At 41.8% G+C, this 24729-nt stretch overlaps 1 protein-coding gene across 1 annotated transcript in view; it reads left to right on the top strand.

Annotated features, from left to right (window-relative positions):
• LOC122554210 (dihydropyrimidine dehydrogenase [NADP(+)]-like) overlaps nucleotides 1-24729 on the top strand; it is a 739011-nt gene that overhangs the window by 280798 nt on the left and 433484 nt on the right. The window contains exons 4-5 of the mRNA XM_043698867.2: nucleotides 13471-13558; nucleotides 21419-21580. Of these exons, the coding sequence (XP_043554802.2) occupies nucleotides 13471-13558; nucleotides 21419-21580 (250 nt within the window). The remainder of the gene's footprint in view (nucleotides 1-13470; nucleotides 13559-21418; nucleotides 21581-24729) is intronic.

Raw genomic sequence — 24729 nt, 5'->3', positions numbered from 1 at the left:
CTGTGGTAAGGGCTCTCCCCCCATGAGAATGAGATTGGGCAGCATGCTGCAGACCAGTGCCGATCTTAACATCTACTCTTGATCACTGCTGCAGGACTCCTCCAGAGAGGTGTCAGCAGAGAATGTGTGATTCCAGCATGCTAATGCTCTGCTCGATCACATTTTGTGGGACAGCATGACTTTCATTATGGACCGATGCACATGGAATGTGAACTGGAGTTATAGGGCATGTCATCAGCAGATTAGTTTGTTACTCATTGGTTTGCTGTGGTGAGTTAAGTGCAGCTGTTACAAGCAGTTCGATTAAATGAAGGCATTGTGACTGCTGCCAGGATCTTGATCAAACTAATTTGTGGCACACAGTTGAATTTTGAGTGAGCAGAATCCCTTTTCATAGAATCCCTACAGTGTAGAAAGCTGCCATCGGGTGTGCACTCACTTCTGAAAGAGCATCTCATTCAGACCTCCCCACCCCCCCAACCTCTCCCAGTAACCCTGCATTTCCCACAGCCAATCCACCTAATCTGCACATTCCTGGACACTACAGAGCAATTCAGCATGGCCAATCCACTAAATCTGCACATCTTTGGACTGTGGGAGGAAACCAGAGTGCTTGATTGAAACCCATGCAGAACGGGGAGAACGTGCAAACTCCACACAGACAGATAACCAAAGGTCGAATTGAACCCGAGTCCCTGGCGCTGTGAGGCATTACTGCTCATCACTGAGCCACCATGCCACCCAGAATAAAGCAGAGTTGAGATGCTGTATGGAAAAAGCAACGAGCATGCAGTCAGTGGCTTGCTTCACCATGGAGAAGCCTGCAATCCTTGCTCCATCTGTTGGTCTCTAGCTAAAATGTTGTAGTTCATTCTCAATGAATAGAGTCTCAGTGAGCTGCAAATTGCAAGTATCTGCATCTGCAGCCTGGAAACAACAAAGCACATAAAAATTAGTTATAGTGGTCACTTTCTCAGCTCCTGGCAGTGCACTTATTATCATGCCATATGGTTATCTGCAGCAGGTTGCATGTCTAAATGAAGGCATCCTTACTGATGCACTGTTACTTCACATTGCTGAGGTGAAGTTGTTCATTGCTGAGGTGTTTAATTTAACAGATATGGCTTTCAAAGAGCCTTCCTTCCATGTTTCTCATGTTCTTCCCTTGTTCTACATGGCCTTTGTTACCATTTCAAGCGATGCTGTAGTTCAAGGAGAATGTCCACTCAGATAACTTTGTCTTGGAGAGAAACTTTGTGAAGAAATTTGGTCTTATAGGGAAAGGCTGAGAGACTTAGGTCTGTTCTCATTGGAAAGAAGAAGGCTTGGAGGGGATTTGATAGAGACAAACAAGATGATCAGAGGATGAGATAGGGTAGAGAGAGAAAGTCTTTTTCCTCGGATGATAACGTCAGCTTGTACGCGGGGGCATAACTACAAATTGAATGGTGATAGATTTAAGACAGATGTCAGAGGCAGATTCTTCATTCAGAGAGTGGTAAGCGCATGGAATGCCCTACCTGCCATTGCAGCTAACTCAGCCACATTAGGGAGTTTTAACAATCCTTGGAAAGCACATGGATGATGATAGGATAATATAGGGGGACGAGCTGAGAATAGCTCACAGTTCAGTACAACATCGAGGGACGAAGGGTCTGTTCTGCACTGTATTGTTCTATGTTCTATGTTCTGTGTAAGTCTTCATGCCAGGTAAAGCTTCCACACCAGTCCTTGTAATGTTAAAAAACTATGGAAAAAAACTCATTCCGTGAAGAATCAAAATGATGATTAGAAGAAATCAGTTCACAAAGCAAATGACGGCATTTGATGAAGAACCTTAAAAAATAGGTTCTTCGCCTAAATGGCCAGGGTTCAAGTCCCAGCTGCTCCAAAGTCTCTGAATGGACTGATTCAATAAATAATATAGGGCTGATGTGGTGCAGCGGCAATGCCATTATCTCTGAGCCAGAAGAACTGAGTTCAAGTCCCACCTGCTCCTGAGGCGTGTAATAACATGTTAGAACAGGTTGATTAGAAAACATCTATTACTGAATAGTACTGTCCAACTATCTGAGGTGACTAACTGCAACATTCGATGCCAAATTGGCAATACCGGGAACAAATCTGTGTTTCATGCTGATTGAAATCATGATCTTTCTGATCTGTATACTTTCGCTGTAGACAAGCAGGAGGCTGGAAGAATACATGTCAGGCAGTATCAGGAGGTGGAGAAGTCAACATTTCAGGTGTAACCCTTCTTCAGGTTAAGGGAGCTGCAGATAAAGTGGGGGTGTTGGAGACGGGTTTGGGTGGGGAGAGGCTTGGAGTGCTGAGGCTGTGATAGGTGAACACAGGTAGAGTGCATGGCCTGGTTGCTGGGTGGAATGAATCCAGTTGGTAGCTGTAAGGAAGGATGAGTCAGAGGAATGGAAGGGAGGAGGAGGGATTGGAAAGGGAGTTGTGGATGGGAATGGAGGTTCTTTTAAATTGGAGAACTCAATGTTGAGCTCTTTGGGCTGTAGGCTCCACAGGCTAAAGATGGGATGTTGTTTCGCCAAATGTGGAGGAGCTCAAATTGGAGGAACAACACTTCATTTTCCACCTGGGCCGCCTACAGCCCAGAGGACTCAACATTGGGTTCTCCAATTTCAAATAACCTCCCTACCCATCCCCGGTCTCCCTTCCCAGCCCCTCCCCCTTCCTTCCATTCCATTTATCGACCTTTCCTTCCAGCTACCAACCAGATTCATTCCTCCAAGCGACCAACCTGGCCGTACCCTCTACCTATGTTCACCTATCACTACCTCAGCACTCCACTCCTCTCCCCACCAAAATCCCTCTCCCACACCCTCCCCTTTATCTGCACTTCTCCTTACCCCCACACCCAGTCCTGGAAAAGTTACACCCGAAACTTTGACTTCTCCACATCCCAATGCTGCCTGGATTGCTGTGTTCTTCCAGCCTCCTGCTTGTCTACCTTGGATTCCTGCATTTTGTGTACTTCCACCAGCCACTCATCATTCGCAAATGCTCTCAGCGGTGTGGCATCTACGACAAAGTAGTGTATATCCCATGGACACATCTTGGCTCATAATGTCAAAGAAAAGATGCTAACCAGCCAAAATGTTCACCCAAAATATATGAAGGTTAATCCTTTAACGTTTTGAGAAAGCAAATATACTGAATAAAGGCTAATGATAAATAACTAAGAAAATAACGAAGGAGCATTTTGAACTTAGGGCTTGGAAACAGGAAGCATTGGTTACTTGCATTAACATGAGGAAATAACTGTTGCCTAGGTGAAGATGACAGAGAACTACGTGTTGAAGAGATTGCTGTACCAATCAATTGTCTAGCACCTACAGTACTAAGTGGGGCAATTGAAAATCTATTACTCTGGTCCCAAAAGTCTGGAAACCAACTGCCTCAGGAGTTAGACTCATTTGGGGGAGGTTCTGACGCAGACTTTTATTGATGACCCTCAGCAAAGCTGAAATTCACCCCCAGAGGCGCTCACCCTTTCCTGGTTTTCTTGCATTCTGGTTTCTCATCCTTTTTGGTAATAAAAATGAATAATAGAGATTCTGTACTATTAAAATCAACTGGAAACAATTGCTAGTAGTTCCTATAGTCACATCTAATTTTTGAATTCACCACTGAACGTTAAGCTCTAACAGCGAGAAACCGGGCAGCTGTCAAATTTAATTTGGAGCCAGTGCATATTTCTTGCAGCACATTTTTTGCTCTTGTACAATAAAGAACTGGTAGTCGCACTATCTCCAAAACCAATTTGTGATTTTAGTATCATTCCAAGCTGAAATAATCTCCAAAAGTAGATGATACTCATTTATACTGGCCATTTCCAATCATCGTCATCATCTTTTTCTTCATGATGGTCGAAGTACTTGACAATAAATGCTTTCCCCTTCATAAACAAAAAACTGTTATAATTCTCCCTCTGCTTCCACATAATCTTCTAAGAAGTGGCCAAATGTTGAAATTTTATTCCAGGTCAATTTGAAATCTTTTCTTGCATCACTCGTTCCAGGAGTTGCTATATTGATTCTTGCAAACAAATGAAAGTTGAGAAAAAGTAATTTGTTTTTGTTCAATGTAATGAAGTCCCATAAATTTTGTGGAACATACGTAATAAATTATAGTTGCAAGCAGAAATTGGTGTCGAGGGTATTTGGGCCATGGGAGAGTGGCTGGGGTGTTGGAAGAATGGCATGAGGAAGCAAGAGTTTAAATAGATGGTGCATAGGGTGTGAGTGGTGAGGACTTTACCTTTTGTTGGCTTTACTGTGAGGCAATTGTAGTAGACTTGCGAACTTTAAGGGCATTTAAAAGGTCATTGGATAGGCATATGGACAAATGTGGGTTAGATGGGCTTCAGATTGGTTCCACAGGTCGATGCAACATTGAAGGCCGAAAGGCCTGTACTGCGCTGTAATGTTCTATGTTCTATTTATTCTAACTGGGAAAAAGTGTCAGAGCATCTAGGTGGACACATTATATACCAGGAGAAAGTGAGGTCTGCAGATGCTGAGATCAGAGATGAAAATGTGTTGCTGGAAAAGCGCAGCAGGTCAGGCAGCATCTAGGGAACAGGAGAATCGACGTTTCGGGCATTAGCCCTTCTTCAGGAATGAGGACCTCATTCCTGAAGAAGGGCTAATGCCCGAAACGTCGATTCTCCTGTTCCCTAGATGCTGCCTGACCTGCTGCGCTTTTCCAGCAACACATTTTCATCACATTATATACCACCCACCCTCACCTCCAGAATGAAAATCCTACTATTTCAGACAGTTTCTCCCATGGTGGGCACACCAAGCATAGAAATTTTCCACCTCCTGCAGCTCACCTCTGGGATGGAAATGCAGCCCCATGATTCACATCACCTCCAAGGGGTTTTGAACCAGAAGTCATTAAAAATAATAGTCCTTAAAATTCTGGTGTGCTGGGAAACTCATTGTCCACAATAGAGCTGGCCATGGCAGACTTGCAGGGTGTGGGCTCATGATCTGCACTGACACATAACATAACCTTGCACTGGTGAAATCTATGGCCAGTGAATCCTGTATAATTCAATCCCCCTGAAAGTAGAGCCCAACATCACAAACAAGGAGCTTCCAGAGCGGCTTGGATTTACGTTCCCTCGCTAGGTTTCATACCATGAACCTTGTCAGGTCAAAGTGTGAGAAAGTAAGAACTGGAGGTCAGAGTCGAAGAATGTGGTGCTGGAAAAGCACAGCAGGTCAGGCAGCATCCGAGGAGCAGGAGTATTCAAAGTTTTGGGCATAAGCCCTTCATCAGGAATGCTAAGTGTGGCCAAGATTGCAACCTGCCCAAACACCTTTGGGGTATGACAGGTAATGAAAAAGAGACCCTTTCTTAAGGTTTAGCTCATGTCTCCATATGAACATTGGTGGGAGTGCCTTTTGAGGGAGACGTGCAAGATGCAATTGAGTTGTTGAACAAAAGGTATCTACTAAACTGGAATATTTCCACTCCCACAACCACTTCCACCCCTCACAATTCCTCATGCATCACACGTGACATCACTTCCACCCCTCACATCATCGCTGATGCCACATGCTCAGTGACTTCCACCACCCCTACTGCCGTGGTCACCACCACTTCCGCCCCCACCAGTGCCACTCACCTGCATTCTGCTGACACGCCCCCCACAGACCCCACTGTCACTATCCCCACCCCCCAGAACCCCGAGGGGAACACTACCCCTGCTCATGACTCCACCCCTATTCCCCCCACCATCACACCCACTCCAGTTACAGGTTCCGTCCCCACGCCCAGCTCTACACCCACACCAGATCCCAACTCCCAGCCCTGACGAGTTTTCACCTTCCCCCCAGACCTCCCCCTCACTGAGGACAAACGATCAGTCCTCAGCAAAGGACTCACCTTCATCCCCCTCCGTCCACGCATCAATGAATTTAATACACGCCGTGACGTCAAACAATTCTTCCATCGCCTCCGAGCTTACTTTCACAATCAGGATTCCCGCCCACCTTCCGAGGACCCCTTCGCCCACCTCCAACACACTGCATCCATCAGGACACCCCTCGCTGGCCTATTACCTGCCCTCGACCTCTTCATTTCCAACTGCCGCCGGGACATTAACCGCCTCAACCTGTCTACCCCCCTCCCCCACTCCAACCTCTAACCCTCACAACACACAGCCCTCCAATCTCTCTGCTCCAATCCCAACCTCACCATCAAGCCAGCAGATAAAGGGGGCGCAGTCGTAGTCTGGCGCACCGACCTCTACACCGCTGAAGCCAAATGCCAACTCAAGGACACCTCTTCCTACTGCCCCCTCAACAATGACCCCACCCCCCCATCACCAAATCATCATTTCCCAGACCACACAGAACCTCCTCACCTCAGGAGATCTCCCCCCCCCCACAGCTTCCAACCTCATAGTCCGGAAACCCCGCACTGCCCGGTTCTACGTCCTTCCCAAGATCCACAAGCCTGACCACCCTGGCCGACCCATTGTCTCAGCATGCTCCTGACCCACTGAACTCATCTCTACCTACCTCGACACTGTCCTATCCCCACAGTCCAGTAACTCCCCATATATGTTCAAGACACCACCCACGCCCTCCACCTCCTCCAAGACTTCCGGTTCTCCGGCCCCCAACGCCTCATCTTCACCATGGACATCCAATCCCTCTACACCTCCATCTGCCATGACCAGGGCCTCCAAGCCCTCCATTTTTTCCTCTCCAGACGTCCCCAACAGTACCCTTCCACCGACACTCTCATTCGTTTGGCCGAACTGGTCCTCACCCTTAACAATTTCTCCTTTGAATCCTCCCATTTCCTTCAGACCAAAGGGGTAGCCATGGGCACACGTATGGGCCCCAGCTATGCCTGTCTCTTTGTTGGCTACGTAGAGCAGTAGATCTTCCATAATTACTCTCCACCTCTTCCTCCGCTACATTGATGACTGCATTGGCGCCACCTCGTGCTCCCGCGAGGAGATTGAGCAATTCATCAACTTCACCAACACATTCCACCCTGACCTTAAATTTACCTGGACCATCCTTGACACCTCCCTTCCCTTCCTGGACCTCTCCATCTCCATTAATGACGACCGACTTGACACTGACATTTTTTACAAACCCACCGACTCCCACAGCTACCTGGATTACACCTCTTCCCACCCTACCTCTTGCAAAAATGCCATCCCGTATTCCCAATTCCTCCACCTCCGCCATATCTGCTCCCAGGAGGACCAGTTCCACCACAGAACCCACCAGATGGCTTCCTTTTTTGGAGACCGCAATTTCCCTGCCCATGTGGTTAAAGATGCCCTCCAATGCATCTCGTCCACATCCCGCACCTCCGCCCTCAGACCCCACCCCTCCAACCATAACAAGGACAGAACGCCCCTGGTGCTCACCTTCCACCCTACCAACCTTCGCATAAAACAAATCATCCACTGACATTTCCGCCATCTCCAAAGAGACCCCACCACCAGGGATATATTTCCCTCCCCTCCCCTTTCCGCCTTCCGCAAAGACCGTTCCCTCCGTGAACTCCCTCCGTGATCAGGTCCACTCTCCCCTACAACCCACCCTCCTATCCTGGCACTTTCCCCTGTCACCGCAGGAACTGTAAAACCTGCGCCCACACCTCCTCCCTCACCTCTATCCAAGACCCTAAAGGAGCCTTCTACATCCATCAAAGTTTTACTTGCACATCCACTAATATCATTTATTATATCCGTTGTTCCCGATGCGGTCTCCTCGACATTGGGGAGACTGGGCGCCTCCTAGCAGACCGCTTTAGGGAACATCTCCGGGACACCTGCACCAATCAACCACACCACCCCGTGGCCCAAAATTTCAATTCCCCCTCCCACTCTGCCGAGGACATGGAGGTCCTGGGCCTCCTTCACTGCCGCTCCCTCACCACCAGACGCCTGGAGGAAGAACGCCTCATCTTCCGCCTCGGAATACTTCAACCCCAGGGCATCAATGTGGACTTCAACAGTTTCCTCATTTCCCCTTCCCCCACCTCACCATCGTTCTAAACTTCCAGCTCAGCACTTCCCCATGACTTGTCCGGACTTGTCCTACCTGCCTATCTCCTTTTCCACCTATCCACTCCACCCTCTCCTCCCTGACCTATCACCTTCATCCCCTCCCCCACTCACCCATTGTACTGTATGCTACTTTCTCCCCACCCCCACCCTCCTCTAGCTTATCTCTCCACACTTCAGGCTCACTGCCTTTATTGCTGATGAAGGGCTTTTGCCCGAAATGTCAATTTCGCTGGTCCTTGGATGCTGCCTGAAGTGCTGTGCTCTTCCAGCACCACTAATCCAGAATCTGGTTTCCAGTATCTGCAGTCATTGTTTTTACCTCTGGAATATTTCCACACCCAACCTACAGCACCGATATGTGGTCTCCTGTGAATTTTGAACATGTTGGCTCCACACCAGGTGGAGGTGTTGAGCAGTCCGCCCAACCGAGCTGACTATTGAAATACTTAAGTGACCAATGATCACCTATTGGCCTCATCCCACTCTGCCACTGTTTTACCTACAGAAGGGTAATTGGCAGTCAGGAAACTCTATTGCTTCGGCTGCATGGGTTGGTGTCAGACAAAGTTGGAGCAGTTTCTTTTGAGTATCCCCTACAACCATCAGAGGAAGATCTCCCCAAGCTCCTTTATCCCTCCTTTTACCCAGTGCTGATGGCCTCATAAACCGCCCCTGCCCACCACCTTCAGCTTCTCACCCACCTCACAGAACTGTGCCAGATTAGACTATCAGGGCCTGCCCATACTTCCAGCAGAGAACACTGCTCCTGCAAAGAACTTTGAGACTACAGAGCTGCCAACCATCTGATTTGCCCAGTAGTGCCCCTAAGGTGGGACCTCTGTGTGAGATGGCAATGAGGAGATGTTAACATGCTAGAATGCTGCTCTCAGTTGCAATATAATGGGTGGATTGCAACCCTCCCCACCCCTTTGGGTATACGAGGGGTGATGCAAACCAAGCACTTCATAATATTCAGCTGACTGTCTCCATACAGACATTGGTGGGAGAGAGTGCCTTGGGAGGGAGACGTGCAAGATGCATTTGAGTTGTTAAACAAAAGATATCCACTAAACTGGGATATTTCCACCCCCAGCCTACAGCATTGATTTCTGGTCTCTTGTGAATCTTGAGAATGTTTAAGTCACAATTCCCTTTGGGTCCATTATTACTGCTCCATGGCTGACAAAGAAACTGCATCACTCGAGCATCTCAGTAATAATAGACTGCACGATCTTCATGTTGCTTAGAAACTGGAGATTGTTCCTGCAGTAGGAAAGGATCTGTCCTTACCATTCTGCAGAAAGAAACAGGGAGGAAACAGGCTTCGTATAAAATTGGGTTTTCATAGTATAGTAATTTATTGTTACATGTATTTATGAAATTACAGTAAAATATATATTCATAGTCATAATTAATCTGGTACCACTTAAGTTACATAAAGTCTAAAAAAGAAATAATACATACAAAGTTAAGACTAATTTCACTTTTTGTTCCAACTACGGCTTCTTGATTTCATAAGCAGCTACAGGATGTGCCTTCTTCCGCAGTCGTCAAAGCTGTCCCTGAGGCTGCAACACCAAGGAGGAAGCACACTGAAGCAACCCCTGCCACCGCTGACTGGACCCAGAACATCACATCAACCAAAGCCACCTCATCGCCTCTGTTAGCCCAGCTGCTGCCATAGCCAGGAGACTGTCCCAACTCTCAAGGACCGGGCCCCATCTCAACTTACAAGGATGTAATCATCATCCAAATTGACTCCTGAGGATCGAGGGATCATTCACTCCGCTGCCATTGTAGATGCCACCGAAACACCAAATGACAAGAAACGACCCCAATCTGTTGACACTGGAAAGCTGCGACTGCCATAGCAACATATCAACAGCTCTCTGCAATCTCTCTCTACCACCACAGCCACAGAAAGAAAGAAAAATAAAGTTGATTCAATAGTTAAATGAAGGAAAATGAAATAAAAAAGAAGGTGATGTTGGTTATGCGAGAGGGAGTGGGCAGGCTAGGAGTACAGACACCACCTACCCTACTGCCCTCTGCCAGAGATTTAACTTGTGTTCCTCTTTAACCAGCTTTCCATGGTCCGTATGTTAAACCAAGCAACCTATGGTGAGATTTTCAGGGAATGAATTCCCCTATGAACAGAGAGACCTTAAATCACCCTCTTACTTAAAAATATACTACCAGGTTGCACAGATGTCACATTTTACCATCTGGCATGTACAAACCACAATAGCTTGTGGCTTATCCTGGAAAAATAGGTACGCCAATCAAACTTCTTTGTTCACCTTCCAACAAACAATCTTTCCCTCCCATGCATTACCAGTGATTATTGTTATGCCCAGTGGTGGAACTCACCATAGGGATCTGGATGTGATATGAAATGAATGTAATACACCTTGAATCTGAGGTTTTAACTCTCTATCCCCAGTGCTATTACAGCTTTGGAAAAACCCTTAATTTCAAATCTGGCACAGCATTCTGAAAAGGCTCAATCTGTTGCAGTAAGATTGACTTGCAATTGAAGCTTCATGATCAAGTAACAGTACAACTTCATTTGCTATATACAGATACATTTCATGATGGGTACATTCAACAAAGCTGGAACTAATTTCATCTCACTTGACTTCAAAAATTACAACAAATGAACGTGTGATATTAAAGCTCAATTGAAAATTTGTATTCAATAAACAGTGTTGACAATTCTGCTAAACATGGGCCAGTGAATGAATTTAGTCCATTAAGTTTCTAGAGTGCTATTAGGCTATAGTTTTGTATTTTGGGGCAGCAAATGTAACCTTTATATTTTTCTAGTCATGAAGGAATTCTTTAGTTGAAAATAGTTCTGTACCAATTGCCACTTTCATTTGTGTTCTTCAACCATATCAAGGCATTCAATTCAAGAATAATTCCTTTTCACAATCACACAATAACTTTTGTATGACACTCCTAAATTGTCAAGAAGACTTCCTGGACTCTCTTGCTTAAGGGCATATCTACATCTAGATTGGCACACCATCCAAAATAGGAGCTTTTTATTTGTGCAGAGAAACAGGTCCTGCAATCAGGAATGCTGTATAGTGCACAGATGAGGTCATGTTAGTCTGGAGGTATCAAAACAGCTGAAATATTTGACCCCACCTCTACATTTCCATGGGCTTTAAGAGTAAACTTTGTGTTTAAAAACTTTGTTTTGTTAAGTGTCCTGAAAGTAAGCTGACAATACCTTATGCCTCAAGATAAATTGTAACCCATTTTGCTGGAATATGCACTGTATGTGGTATTAATATTGATAGCACAACAATAACATAATAAGAAAATGACTGTTCTAACTTGAGCATTGACTTTCTTTCATCTTATAGAGTCATAGAGATGTACAGCACGGATCTTAATTTAAATATCATGTTACACATTAGAGGTTAATGAGTTGCTTAAATTCAACTGGTTGTTTACAGTTTAAATGTTTGAAATGTCACAATTTTGAGGTTGCTCCAAGAAACTGTGCCAAAACCATCCAGATTATAAACCCTTATTAAACCATCCCTGTAATATTAGAGTGCAGCTGTGACTGATTCAATTTAGGTTCAAATACAATGTTAAGACTGACTTGACTACTGAAGAATGTTGCTAAGGAATGGAGATACTTTACGATAATTACCTTGACTCCAACCCACTTTTCAACAGAAGCTGAATGCAGAAGTCATAAGGAGTGAGAAGCATTAGTCACTAACTCATAGTCCCCACTCTCTCAGACCTTTCTTTTGGAATATACCAGTTTCTTACACTTTTTATCTTTAATTTGGAGTCGCTGCAATGACTGTAATTGTGGTATTGACCACTGAAGGTTTACGACCCTGGCAGACTACTGCCACCAATCCTCCTTCCACTATCTTTAACCAAAATCAATTAACCAAATTCAACTAAAAACAGGACCAGTAGTGCCTAAAGGGCATTGTAACAAAGGTCAAAGATCACCAAGGAAATTTACAAGATATAAACTAAAATGTTCTTCTTGGGGGTGAGAATGCACTCTATTCCCTATGGTGCCCACTGCCCATGGAAAGCCTGAATAATATAAACAGACACTACTTGTTCACTCTCCAAGAAATCCCCCTTTATATGCTGAGTCTAATATGTATTGGTAGAGGAGTCTAATGAGAAGAGTAACTTTTCTTAAAGATAAGATGCAATATTCTATGCTAACAATAGGTAAAGGTTACATTGACTCTCTAGATATAATTACAAAGACCACCAGGAACCAGAGTTGACACAACTCTATCTGTTGAATCCTCCTGCTAGTCTTTTTCTCCAGCTGTGTGATGTCATCAGATTGAGTGGAACTTAATGCAGGTGCAGTGGCTCAGTGGTTAGCACTGCTGCCTCACAGCACTAGGGACCTGGGGTTTGATTCCACCCTTGGGTGACTGTCTGTGTGGAGTTTGCACATTCTGCATGGGTTTCCTCTGGACATCTGGTTTCCTCCCACAGTCCAAGGATATGCAGCTTAGGTGGATTGCCATGCTAAATTTCAAATAATGTCCAGGGATGTGAAGGTTAGGAGGGGTAACCATGTGAAATGCAGGGATGGGGCAGGGTGTGTCTGGGTGGATTGTCTTCGGCAGGTTGGTGTGGACTTAATGGACTGAACGGCCTGCTTCCACACTGTAGAGACTCTTTTCCCCACTCTTTATAATCCATTTTAAGACCTAAAATGTAATTCTTTTGAATTTGGAATGCTTCAGAGTTATTCTCATAAAAACCCTTAAAATTCTGTAAGATTACATTATTTTTATAATATTCTTTACTCAAAGTGAATAAATTACATTTTGATATCTGTACACTTTAATTTTCATGCATAAGACAGGGTCTTGAAGGAATATAACCCAAATCAGGTTTTCCTCATGGCCCCAATTGTATCCACTTACATTGCACCACTTTTCCAGAAATGTTGGCATTACTCACTGAAGGCTAACATTTTTCTTAAATTAGGCCGTGGTGTTTGGTCTAACCTTCTGGTCATGCCATTTTAAGAAATTCTGAATAATTATTTTTAACTATCTGTGGAAAGTATTTGCAATTGATTTTATCTGCATTCTTTAACCTGACATATTGGTCATTCAATTTATTGACAGTTTTGTTTCCCCTGATGGATGTCTCTAATATGTGTACAATAATGAGAAATATTGCTCTGATTTGTACCCATGAATTTTTAAGGCTACAGAAATATTTCAGCTTAAGACAATACGTATTTGCAGCTTGTTAGAATTTTCCAATTTCTCACTTTTGTCTGGCTCAACTGATAGAAAGGGTAATTTAATCACAGATTGGTCGAAACAACTTTTGTAATTGATGTTTTTTGACCAGATTAATTTACATTCCAGGTGTCTCAAGTGTGCCGATGCTCCTTGTCAGAAGAGCTGTCCGACTAATCTGGACATAAAGTCATTTATCACAAGCATTGCAAATAAGGTAGGTATATTTGTCTATCTGTAAAAGATAAATGATGTCAAATAGAGCTTAATCAAAATTACAGGGAGGAGAAAGTGAGGACTGCAGATGCTGGATCTCAGAGTTGTGAGTGTAGTGCTGGAAAAGCACAGTAGGTCAGGCAGGATCCAAGGAGCAGGAGAATCAACGTTTTGGGCATAAGCCCTTCATTCCTGATGAAGGGGTTATGTCCGAAACATCGATTCTCCTGCTCCTCGGATGCTGCCTGACCTGCTGTGCTTTTCCAGCACTACACTCTTAACCAAAATTACAGCCCTAAAGCAAAGCTGCAATAGCTTAACAAGTTCAGGAGATTGGCTTTCAATTTCCACAAGGTGGTGTTTGGGATGGTACATTTACTTCATTTTTGTACCAAAGATTGAATATCATGCTCATGATGTCAGAGTTCACATGGACTTAAAAACCTTTTGGTGTTAAACATTTACTTTTGTATAAAAATCTAAACCAGATGTGATCCCTTCAATTATATAAGAAGTGTGGATATTATGTTGCTTCATTTTTATTTATCCAAGCTGATTAAACATGAAATCTAGAACATAGAACAATACAGCACAGAACAGGCCCTTCGACCCACGATATTGTGCCAAACATTTCTCCTAGCTTAAGCACCTATCCATGTACCTATCCAATTGCCACTTAAAGGTCACCAATGATAAACAAAATCCTTGAATCTGGTTGTCCAAATTGACAATTCAAGTAAGTAGTTTTAAATCTTTGAATAAACTTACAGTATTAAAATAGAAAAAAAAGGTCAGGACAATTTTCATCAATAATACATATTAGCTCCCCAACAATGTTACATACTCGTAATCTCCCCTTTCAAACCATAAAGCTGAAGCTACCCAAGAGTATGTGTCTCAATATAACGCCATTGCAAAGACAATCCTGGACAACCCTGGGAAGTTATCATGATCTAATAAAGATTTGCAGATAACGTCTTTTCGCTCTCCTCTGCGAGTTTGAATAATCTTTTTAACCTTGTGACGATACTGTCACTTTAAAAAGTTATTTTGTTCTGGAATTTTTTGAAGAGAGGTTGTAAAGGTGGAGGTGGCAAACTGATTAATGAAGATGGCTTAAGTAAACAGCTTGGAGGGCTTTGATTTTTTTTTAAAACATCCTGAATGGGTGTAGCCAGCTTTCTCAGACCAGGCTTTCTAGTTTTTTTTTTAATTTTAGCTTCAGAGGCTGTTTGGGGTCTCCGAAGAGTTGGAAGCTTCAGGGAATGATTCCAGGCTGTTGCTTTCTCTGAAATTTCTCTTGATGTTTTTTCTTCCTGTTTTAGAGAACAGCATTTAAGAATCTGTGTCTGAATTTACCTTATTGCCCAGGGGTGTGTTTGTGGGATATTACTATATTGGAACAGTTAATTAGTAATAGGTACTGCATTTATTATTTGCTTAAGCTTTCTGGTAGTTAAGTTATTCTAAATTCACCTTTCTTTTATTTGTATTTTAACTTTCATGTTTAAATAAATGTGTTTTGCTTCATGCTGAATAGTTTGACCAGCCCCATCACATCTGGAACTTCACCTACCTTTAAAATAGGAAAAAGTTAGGATCTAGGCAACATTCTTAAAATATTTTGAGGGGGGTCTGGTCTGGTCCATAGCAACCTGAACATTTGGTTTCACAAGTACACTGACATACCTCCTTTGTGATATCAGACTACTTCTTTGACACCAATGCTGGATAAAACAAACACCATTATCTTTTGGCCTTCTGTGACAAACATTGTTCCCTAGCCTGGATCAGTGGTGCTGGAAGAGCACAGCAATTCAGGCAGCATCCGAGGACAGGCAAAATCGACGTTTCGGGCAAAAGCCCTTCATCAGGAATAAAGGCAGAGAGCCTGAAGCGTGGAGAGATAAGCTAGAGGAGGGTGGGGGTGGGGAGAGAGTAGCATAGAGTACAATAGGTCAGTGGGGAAGTAGATGAAGGTGATAGGTCAGGGAGGAGAGGGTGGAGTGGATAGGTGGAAAAGGAGCTGGGCAGGTCGGACAAGTCCGGACAAGTCAGGGGATCGTGTTGCTGGAGGTTAGAAACTAGGATGAGGTGGGGGAAGGGGAAATGAGGAAACTGTTGAAATCCACATTGATGCCCTGGGGTTGAAGTATTCCGAGGCGGAAGATGAGGCGTTCTTCCTCCAGGCGTCTGGTGGTGAGGGAGCGGCGGTGGAGGAGGCCCAGCACCTCCATATCCTCGGCAGAGTGGGAGGGGGAGTTGAAATGTTGAGCCACGGGGCGATTTGATTGATTGGTGCGGGTGTCTCGGAGATGTTCCCTAAAGCGCTCTGCTAGGAGGCGCCCAGTCTCCCCAATGTAGAGGAGACTGCATCGGGAGCAACGGATACAATAGATGATATTAGTGGATGTGCAGGTAAAACTTTGATGGATGTGGAAGGCTCCTTTAGGGCCTTGGATGGAGGTGAGGGAGGAGGTGTGGGCACAGGTTTTACAGTTCCTGCGGTGGCAGAGGAAAGTGCCAGGATGGGAGGGTGGGTCGTAGGGGGGCGTGGACCTGACCAGGTAGTCAAGGAGGGAACGGTCTTTGCGGAAGGCGAAGAGGGGTGGGGAGGGAAATATATCCCTGGTGGTGGGGGTCTGATTGTTCCTTAGCCACTAAGTCCATCCTCCTGCCAGGCACTTAAGCTGCCTGTCCAGTCTATTTGCAGTCACAGTGTCCTACATGTCTCTTAAGTTGAACTTTCAACCCAATCTTCACTCTGTCATCAAGGCCTCTTGCTTTCAACCAGTTAATATTTCCAACCTGTTTCTTTACCTCAGCCTGTCTGCCTCTGAAATCTTTATCCACATTTTGCACCTCCTGTCTTGTCTCATGGCCAGAGGGCATGTAGAGAAATCCCAGAGGATAGTGTTCTCTTCTACGTTGACATGCTAAATTATTGCCTTCAAAATTAGACAATCTTGGACTATCTGGTCAAATCGCTTAAACTGATCACATGATTATAATTCCAGAGTCTTTAGCTAAAGCTGATCCAAAGACCATGAGCTGTCTGCTCCCAGTCAACTCTGAACAAAGGAAAATCATGAAGGGCCATTGTATCATTTGCCAGGGAGGAAAAGGTACATTGTTAGCCCACCAAAATGAACAAAAGGAAACTTTGTTTTATCCGGCACTGGGTGTCAGCACCTGAAAGTCCTGTCTATATCATATGACTGAAATCTGAGCTTGCTAATTGCGTTAAGGTACAGTTTTAGAATCGTACACAATGGATGTATTAACATCTGAAGAAGTTTAGCTTGAGACCTTAGAAGCTGGAATAGAGTCATAGAGATGTACAGCATGGAAACAGAGCCTTCAGTCCAACCTGTCCATGCCGACCAGATATCCCAACCCAATCTAGTCCCTGTTCTCCATCCCACTCTCTCTTGCTTTCTCTTGCTTTCTCTCTGTCTCGCTAAATTATTATTTTACTGAACTAATACTTTAAGTTAAGAATCACACAACACCAGGTTATAATCCAACATATTTATTTGGAAGCTCTAACTTTTGGAGCGCTGCTCTTTCATCAAGTGGTTGATGAAGGAGCAGTGCTTTGAAAGCTAGTGCTTCCAAATAAATATGTTGGATTATAACCTGGTGTTGTGTGATTTTTAACTTAAAGTATTAGTTCAGTAAAATAATAATTTAAGGAATGTGAGTTCAAATGCCATTGGAGAAATTTGAGAATTTGAAAGCAATTGAAATAAAATCTGAAAATGAAGACTTCATATTTGTAATATCAACAATAGAGATGCTGGAAAGCTGAAAACTCATCTTATTCTCTGCCTTTTTATTGGAAGAATCTTCAACTTAGTGTGACTCCACGCCCACTAAAGTGCAGTCGATTTTAAGTGCAATCTGACTTGACCCATCAAGCCATTCACTTCTTAAACCACTGCACAGTGACATAAAATCATAAAATCCCTACAGTGTGGAAGGCCATTCGGCCCATCGAGGTCCACAGCGACTCTTCAAAGAGCATCCCACCCAGACCCACCCCATCCCTGTCACTCTGCATTTGCCATGGCTAAACCACCTATCCTGCATAATAGGGACTATGGACAATTTAGCATGGCTAATCCACCTAACCTCCATTCCTTTAGACTGTGGGAGAAAACCAGAGCACCCGGAGGAAACCCATGCAGACTCAGGGAGAATGTGGAAGCTCCATACTGACAGTTGCTCAGGAGTGGGATCAAATCCAGGTCCATGGTGCTATGAGGCAGGAGTGCTAGTCACTGAGCCACTACGCAGCCCTAAGATGAAGGCCCATTGCTACCTTCTCAGCAAATAAAGATGGACAATAGAGGCATGTCAGTGATATGCATGATCCAAGAATGAAGTAAAAAAAAACCTTGGACAGAATTTGGCATTACAGACTGTGCAGGGAAAATAAGTGTCAGAATGCAAGGTAAATCTGAGCTTCTTAGAAAAAATTACATGGAAGAATTATTAAAGCTTGAGATGAGATCAAATAAATTAAAGAGGACAAGACTTTTGTTGAGAGAATGTAACCATCAAAGATAGGTAATGTAAGCTTACAAAAGGCAAAAAGCTATTACTTTGATGATTTTAAAAAAGTAAGATAGTTGATTGCTTCTTGGGAATCTTTTTTGCCTTGCTATGTGGAATTTATTTTATGACCCATTACTATTTTCATACAGTGCTGTAGTTTTAGGTTGGTTATAATTTATTTTCATGTTAATGAGCAAACCGTTGACCATTAGTAGTATTTCTGACTTTGATTTCTGGTAAATTTGATTTTGTTTTCACATGTAGAAAGCTATCTCTTCAATCAAAAGTTTAAAATCCTCATCTTACCTGACTGTGACTTATTTTAGCTGTAACCAAATAACTTTTGCAGTTGATCAAAGTGAGACAAATTGACAATGGTTTTTGATATAATTCCAAGAAGAATTTTAACATCCAATTAACATAAGGGCCCCCTGTTGATGGAATTCCATGCTTTTTAAAAATAAAGTCATTTAAATGTTGAAAGGAAAATTCAACATAATGAAAACAACCAGCTAATTTTTTGAAGAATTAAAGTACATTTTAATTTTTAATTGTAATAAATGATATTTCTGTAACAATAGAAATATTGTAAACCAGGGATGCCCGGGGCAATGACAGTGCCTCAAGCACATCCCAACTGAGATTTGGTATTAATAAGGAATTGAACCTCAGACTTGCCTTATCTCTTCACTTCAATGATGAACCAAATGTTTTTTTTTTAATCCTTTTTTCTGTGAAAGAAGTATTGGATTTTATGATAGATCTGTCGATGAAACAATTGAACAGATATTCAGCACGATTACGAATGTAAAGCATTGAGGAATAAAGTATTGTAACCATCAGACGTTCCAACTATCTTGTCAGTGAAATGTAACACAGCTGTTTACTATTCTTATCACGAAGGTCTGCCATTGCTATCCTGCTATTTTGACTCTTTTTCTTTTTGAGTCTTCCTGTATCAGCCCTAACTTCTCTTTGGACTTGGAAGCTGTTTTTGCCACATGAAACCAATTCAATTTGCCTCAGAAGGTAGCAATCTTTAGCCATGCCACACAAACACTGTTTTATTTCAATCTTTGAAATATAATTACTGTGCAGAAGGTTAACTTAATTAATTTAGTGTACATCACTCTCAGATCACCTAGTATTTCTCTTATATAATACATTTCAAAGCTCTCAGCTTACCTTATGTTCTTTTGTTAGAATCTATGTTCAGTGTTATTCAGAAGTGTCAATTGAACACTGATGTCATACACTTTAATTTTTCCATCTTGGGCTATATCTTTCCATCTTCAGACCTTTCCCAGCCGATTAACAAACACACTCAGCTTCAGCGTTACAGCTCTTTATTTCTTTCGATAACCCATTTCGCTGGGGGCGCACAATTTACAGATATATTAATGTTTCCATATATGCACTACCTTACTCTCAAAGTTCATTTCCTAAACTTTACCATCATACTCTTAGGCTCTTTGCTTCTTGAAAGGCATATGCTTTACCTTCAGAAATTTAATATGGAACTTGACCTATTACTGCCATGAAAAACTAACACTGATCCTTAGCATTTACGTTTGTGTTCCCTAAGAGATGTACGTGTAAGTTTGTCTCTTTACAAAAAATGAAAATCACCTTATTATCCAAATATTTCCAATCGTAAGAATAAACAATTCTCAATTACGGCAATAATGGTCGCAGATCACTCACGAGTCTTACAATATGATGTAATTCCATTGTTACATGCATGTAACAATATTTTAGTTTTTAAGAAGAGATGTGATCAAAATATTATGACCTTATAGAAGTTTACAAAATCATGAGGGGTATAGATAGGGTTGATGGTAGGTGACTTTTCCCTAGGTGGGGGATTTCAAGAGTAGAGAGCACGTTGTTAAGGTGAGAGGAGAGAGATTTAAAAAGGTATGAGGGGCAAATTGTTTACACAGGACGAATGAACTTCCTGAGGAAGTGGTGGATGTACAATTGCAATGTTGAAAAGACATTTGGATAAATACATTAAAAGGAAAGGTTTGGAGGCAGGTGTTTAGTTTAGTTTGAGATTATGTTCGGCTTGGGCTAGTTGGACCGAAGGGTCTGTTTCCATGCTGTGTAACTCTACGACTTTATGACTCTATTATGTGAATCTATTTGTCCTGTGATATATATCCTGATACATCCTGCACTTCAATACAAAGGACACCTTTCTAAGGAAAATGCACTGGGTGCAACACCAACAGTATTGCAACTGCATGAAGTAGGAAGTTTGGATCAATTTGTATAGCCTGGAAGAATTTGCATGACCTAGTTTATGTGTAGAACAGGACTACTTCATGTTCTGCCACTGCACATGCATCTCCCCAAGGCTCATGAACTCAGTATTGCATGTGTCATGTTTGTTCCAGGGATCACAACCATTCATCATCCCAAACTTCCCTTTGCTTCATTGTAGGGAAATTCAGCAAGCCCCCAGACGGATGTATTCAGAACACCTCGACTGACCTACACTGCTCTGCTGGCACTGACTGTCACCAACCCCCTGCAGAAGTGTAATGGGATGAGCTAACTGTGGCAGCACCCCTAACCAACCAGAGTCAATTTTCACCCTATTCAAGGTTTTGCCCCTTTGACTTTGACATCTCACCATTTATTTGAAAAAACAAGTCGTGTATTTGGCATGTAAGCAGCTGGCATGTGTGGCAGTTGTAATGTTGATGTAAGTCAGTGCCAACCTTGGAACAAAATATGCCATCACTGAAATGTTTTACAAGGGCATAAATGTTTTACAAGTGTATAAATATGGATTCTACCATCTTCAACATAAATACATTTTAATATATATGTGAGGATATGTACACCTGTATTTATGTTGCATTTTGGTATATAAACCTATCTGGTTGTCTTCTTAATTTGTTTTTGACCATGTTCATTTCAAATTATGATGCAAAGTGATGCTCATTTCAATTCCTGCATCAGCTGAGAGTACCACAAAAGACTTTCCCTCTCAACCTCTCCTCTTGCCTGAGGGATGGTAACCCTCACATTAAACCACCACCTGTTCTCTTTCTCTAATGCGAGAGCAGTCTATGGTCTTGTTGGACGACTGCAACTTCTTACCTTCATGTTCTGGTACAGCTTTTAAAACAAATCTTTACTCTGTAAATAGCAACTTTTTTTTCCTGATGTTCTCATAAGATACCTTTCTTTGATTTAAATGTTATTAATGAACAGTAGGTTGATATGTTTACTCAGACCATTTATGCTTGATCAGCTAATTTTATTGTTTTATATGTTGCTTAATTAATAGAACTACTATGGAGCTGCCAAAACTATTCTGTCTGACAACCCCCTTGGTCTAACTTGTGGGATGGTATGCCCAACCTCTGACCTCTGTGTGGGAGGGTGCAATTTACATGCAACTGAAGAAGGAGCGATTAACATAGGTGGATTACAACAGTTTGCCATAGAGGTACGTAAAGAGTATCCCACCATTGTAAATATCATAATTCAGTGAACATTTATGAATTGATATTATAATAAATTTATATTCCATGAATTAAGAATCATGTTTTTAATATAGCCGATCACTGAATTGAACAAAAACAGCGACTTTCATGTCATGAAAGCACTGGACATTTTCTGATAAAATTTTGTGTCATGCATTCTGATTTAGCAGCATTAAGTATTTACTGTGTGTTGGTTTCATTTCATGCTATTTATTCTAAAGAGCTACATTACCATATGGAACAGATACCATATGTACATTTAATATGCTTCATAAAAAAATGGCTCACCTGTTTAGTGAAGCAGATATAAAATGTAGGAGACAACATTGCTTTATTAATATATATTTCTTTCTGGAATGGCCAGATCTAATCAAACAGTGGCTTTATGGAGTTAATATTTAAGAAAAGAATTCTGACAACTATTTTTCCTGATTGATCAATTTTTGACAGTTGGCTAATGGATCAGCATTGATTGTGTGTATTTCCTTCTGACTTGTTTAAAATAAAATCTAAAAGTAAATTACTGTACCCTGAGGAATGATGTGGTGAAAACATATTCCTTTTTGACAATTGCACAGAGAGTGAAATGGATTGTGAATGTTTGTGAAAGTTAAGATAACTCTTGGGTTGTGGAGAAAAAACATACTCTTATCTACTTCTGGTAAGCATTTGTTGAAATAATCTGGATTTGCTGGCTAACACAATCAAAATACTTGTAACCACTATATGGACTATAATCACAATGCTGGAATTAATATTGTGAAATTGCTGAGCAGCCAGCCTAACCAGAGTATCTAGACATAACTAGTACTTTCTGTTTGGCTTCATGAAGCAAACTATTGTGTGCTATAAGATAGAAATTAATGTCCACAAACGAATTGCTTATCACATTCAACCAAATTTATCTTTCTATTTTAATGGAGACACTAATGCATTCAAAATAAACTGGTTAAAGCCTGTGCCAAATCATTTAGTTGGAACACATTAAGCACTCATATATTAATAATCACCAAAAGTAATTTAGACCCTGCTTTATTTTGACAAGAGCTTCCTTCACAGTAAATTATACAGTGCTTTTAGAGATTACTTCAACTTCTACAGAATTTCTGCTGTTTAGAAGGCTCTGCACATTTAAATGAAGATCATAATGAAAACTCTCTGTATGAATCTTGTACCAGCTTATGGCAAGGTTCAGCATATTTATTTAGTCTTATATTAATGATGGCAGAGGAAAAAGATAGGCTTTTGCAGAACATACTGACATAACATGTGATGGAGTACCTCGCACCAAAACCAGTGATAGTATTAATGACAACTGTAGGGTGTCTGTTATTGCAGATGTGGTGCTTTTGACAGTGAACGTCTGTCACCTAATACCGGTAAAGTAGTGATGATTGTGGCTGCCTATTGTGCAGCTAGTCCGTCTGCATGATAAATGTCAGATTCAGTATTAGAAATATAGGCTTACATAAAGAAAGAAGATTAGGCTTATAATAGGTGTCATAGTTGTGATACATCCAATAGCAAAATGAATAGTGTTTAGAGAAGAAGTACAAGTAATAACTTGGACTTGATTTGTGACTTTAGTCTGTCTTATAATAAGGTTTGTAGTTCTCTTAAAACTAGAAAGGATTAGTAATGAAGCATTTTAGTTTCATTACTTGATTCGATATACTACATTTGTGGATTATACTTAAGGCTATCAATCGCTATTTTCTCATGGAGCTGTAGCTTCTCCACATAGTCTGCTATGGCTCTACATTCAGTCATTTGTAATAAATGTCAAAAAAATGCAAGGATCTTGAATGCTCCAGAATGTTCAAGTTACCATTCCACTTGCTGGTTTGTGGAGAATGGCGTGAAAGAGTCAAGCATGAAAAACAGGCTAACGTAATTCTCACAGGATACTGCTCAAAAATGCACTCCATCTTTGTGCCGAACTCTAGCCCTGCCCAGAACAAACACAGACACTTGGGACATGTGATTACCAGGATAAGTGACAGGAGGCTACTGGCTACACTTAGGAAAAGACCAAGTAATCTGAGGCCTAGTTTTAGGGACCAGCAAATCGTACAAATATGGCAAGTATTATTGATCATGAGGAACTCCAATTATGACAAATGTGATCCCCAGTTATCATTGTGTTTCACAGTCAGTATGTTAGTGCACCTGTAACAAACATGATCAGAATATCGTCACTAGATCATAGAATGTATAAAAGTCTCAAACTCTCAAAAGACTTACTCAGAGATCACACAAAGCAATGATATGCTACCACAAGCATTCTTATTTGTTGTTGCTAATATCTTGAGTTTAACCCAGTTGCTGATGTACTCAAAAAATATAATGATTGTATATAATGTTGAGTTGTGATAAATGTCTGTTGGATTCTTCAACATCATGTTATTCATGCCTAGATACTTATGTTATGGGGAGAACGCAAGTGTTGATACATTACATGAAATATCCTGCTAGAGGCAAAAATAGCTGACTCAAAATCTTGGTAGATATTTGGAGAACTAATTGAAGACGAACTGAACAATAGTCATGGATCTGAGAAATTGGATAATCAGCAGCATTAGTTTCTGTGAGCACGGACAACTGTAGAGATTGAAAGATGGAGCAGACTTGCAAAAAGATAGGGCTAATTTCAATTTCATTAACATCCAAGGTAAAATAAAAAAAGTGTCTTTGCTTAAAAGTAAAACAATTGAATTTACAAATGCAAGCAATACTAAAGGTTACGCAGTGAGCATGCAATTCTCTTGAAATGAAACAAGAGCCTGCAGTTAAGATTTTATAAAATCGTCAGTTCAAAGGTCCTAATTGCACAGCTCCACAGTGCTCCTAAAAAAAATATAGTTTTAAAATACAAAAAGCTTGATTTTCTATATGAAGAAGTTTTGTAATGTTCCGACATTACCTGGCTCTGCCATTTTCTTCCTTCAGATTAGCAGTAAAATTTAAAAAAAGCTCATGTGATGTCATCATTCCTTATTTGGCATGAACACCACTAACAGGCATAAACTGCAATGATAAGTCTGCAATTCTTAAATTAGAAGCCTACAATTCTTAAAGTAACATTTTCCAAGGAAACTGGGCTATTAAAGGA

Source organism: Chiloscyllium plagiosum, unplaced genomic scaffold (assembly GCF_037043375.1).
Source record: "Chiloscyllium plagiosum isolate Xiang-an unplaced genomic scaffold, Cpla_swu_hap1 HiC_scaffold_9, whole genome shotgun sequence".
In the NCBI taxonomy this organism is placed as follows: Eukaryota; Metazoa; Chordata; class Chondrichthyes; order Orectolobiformes; family Hemiscylliidae; genus Chiloscyllium; species Chiloscyllium plagiosum.
The sequence above is the reverse complement of the archived record's forward strand: the minus strand, read 5'-3'. Positions and strand labels throughout refer to the sequence as shown.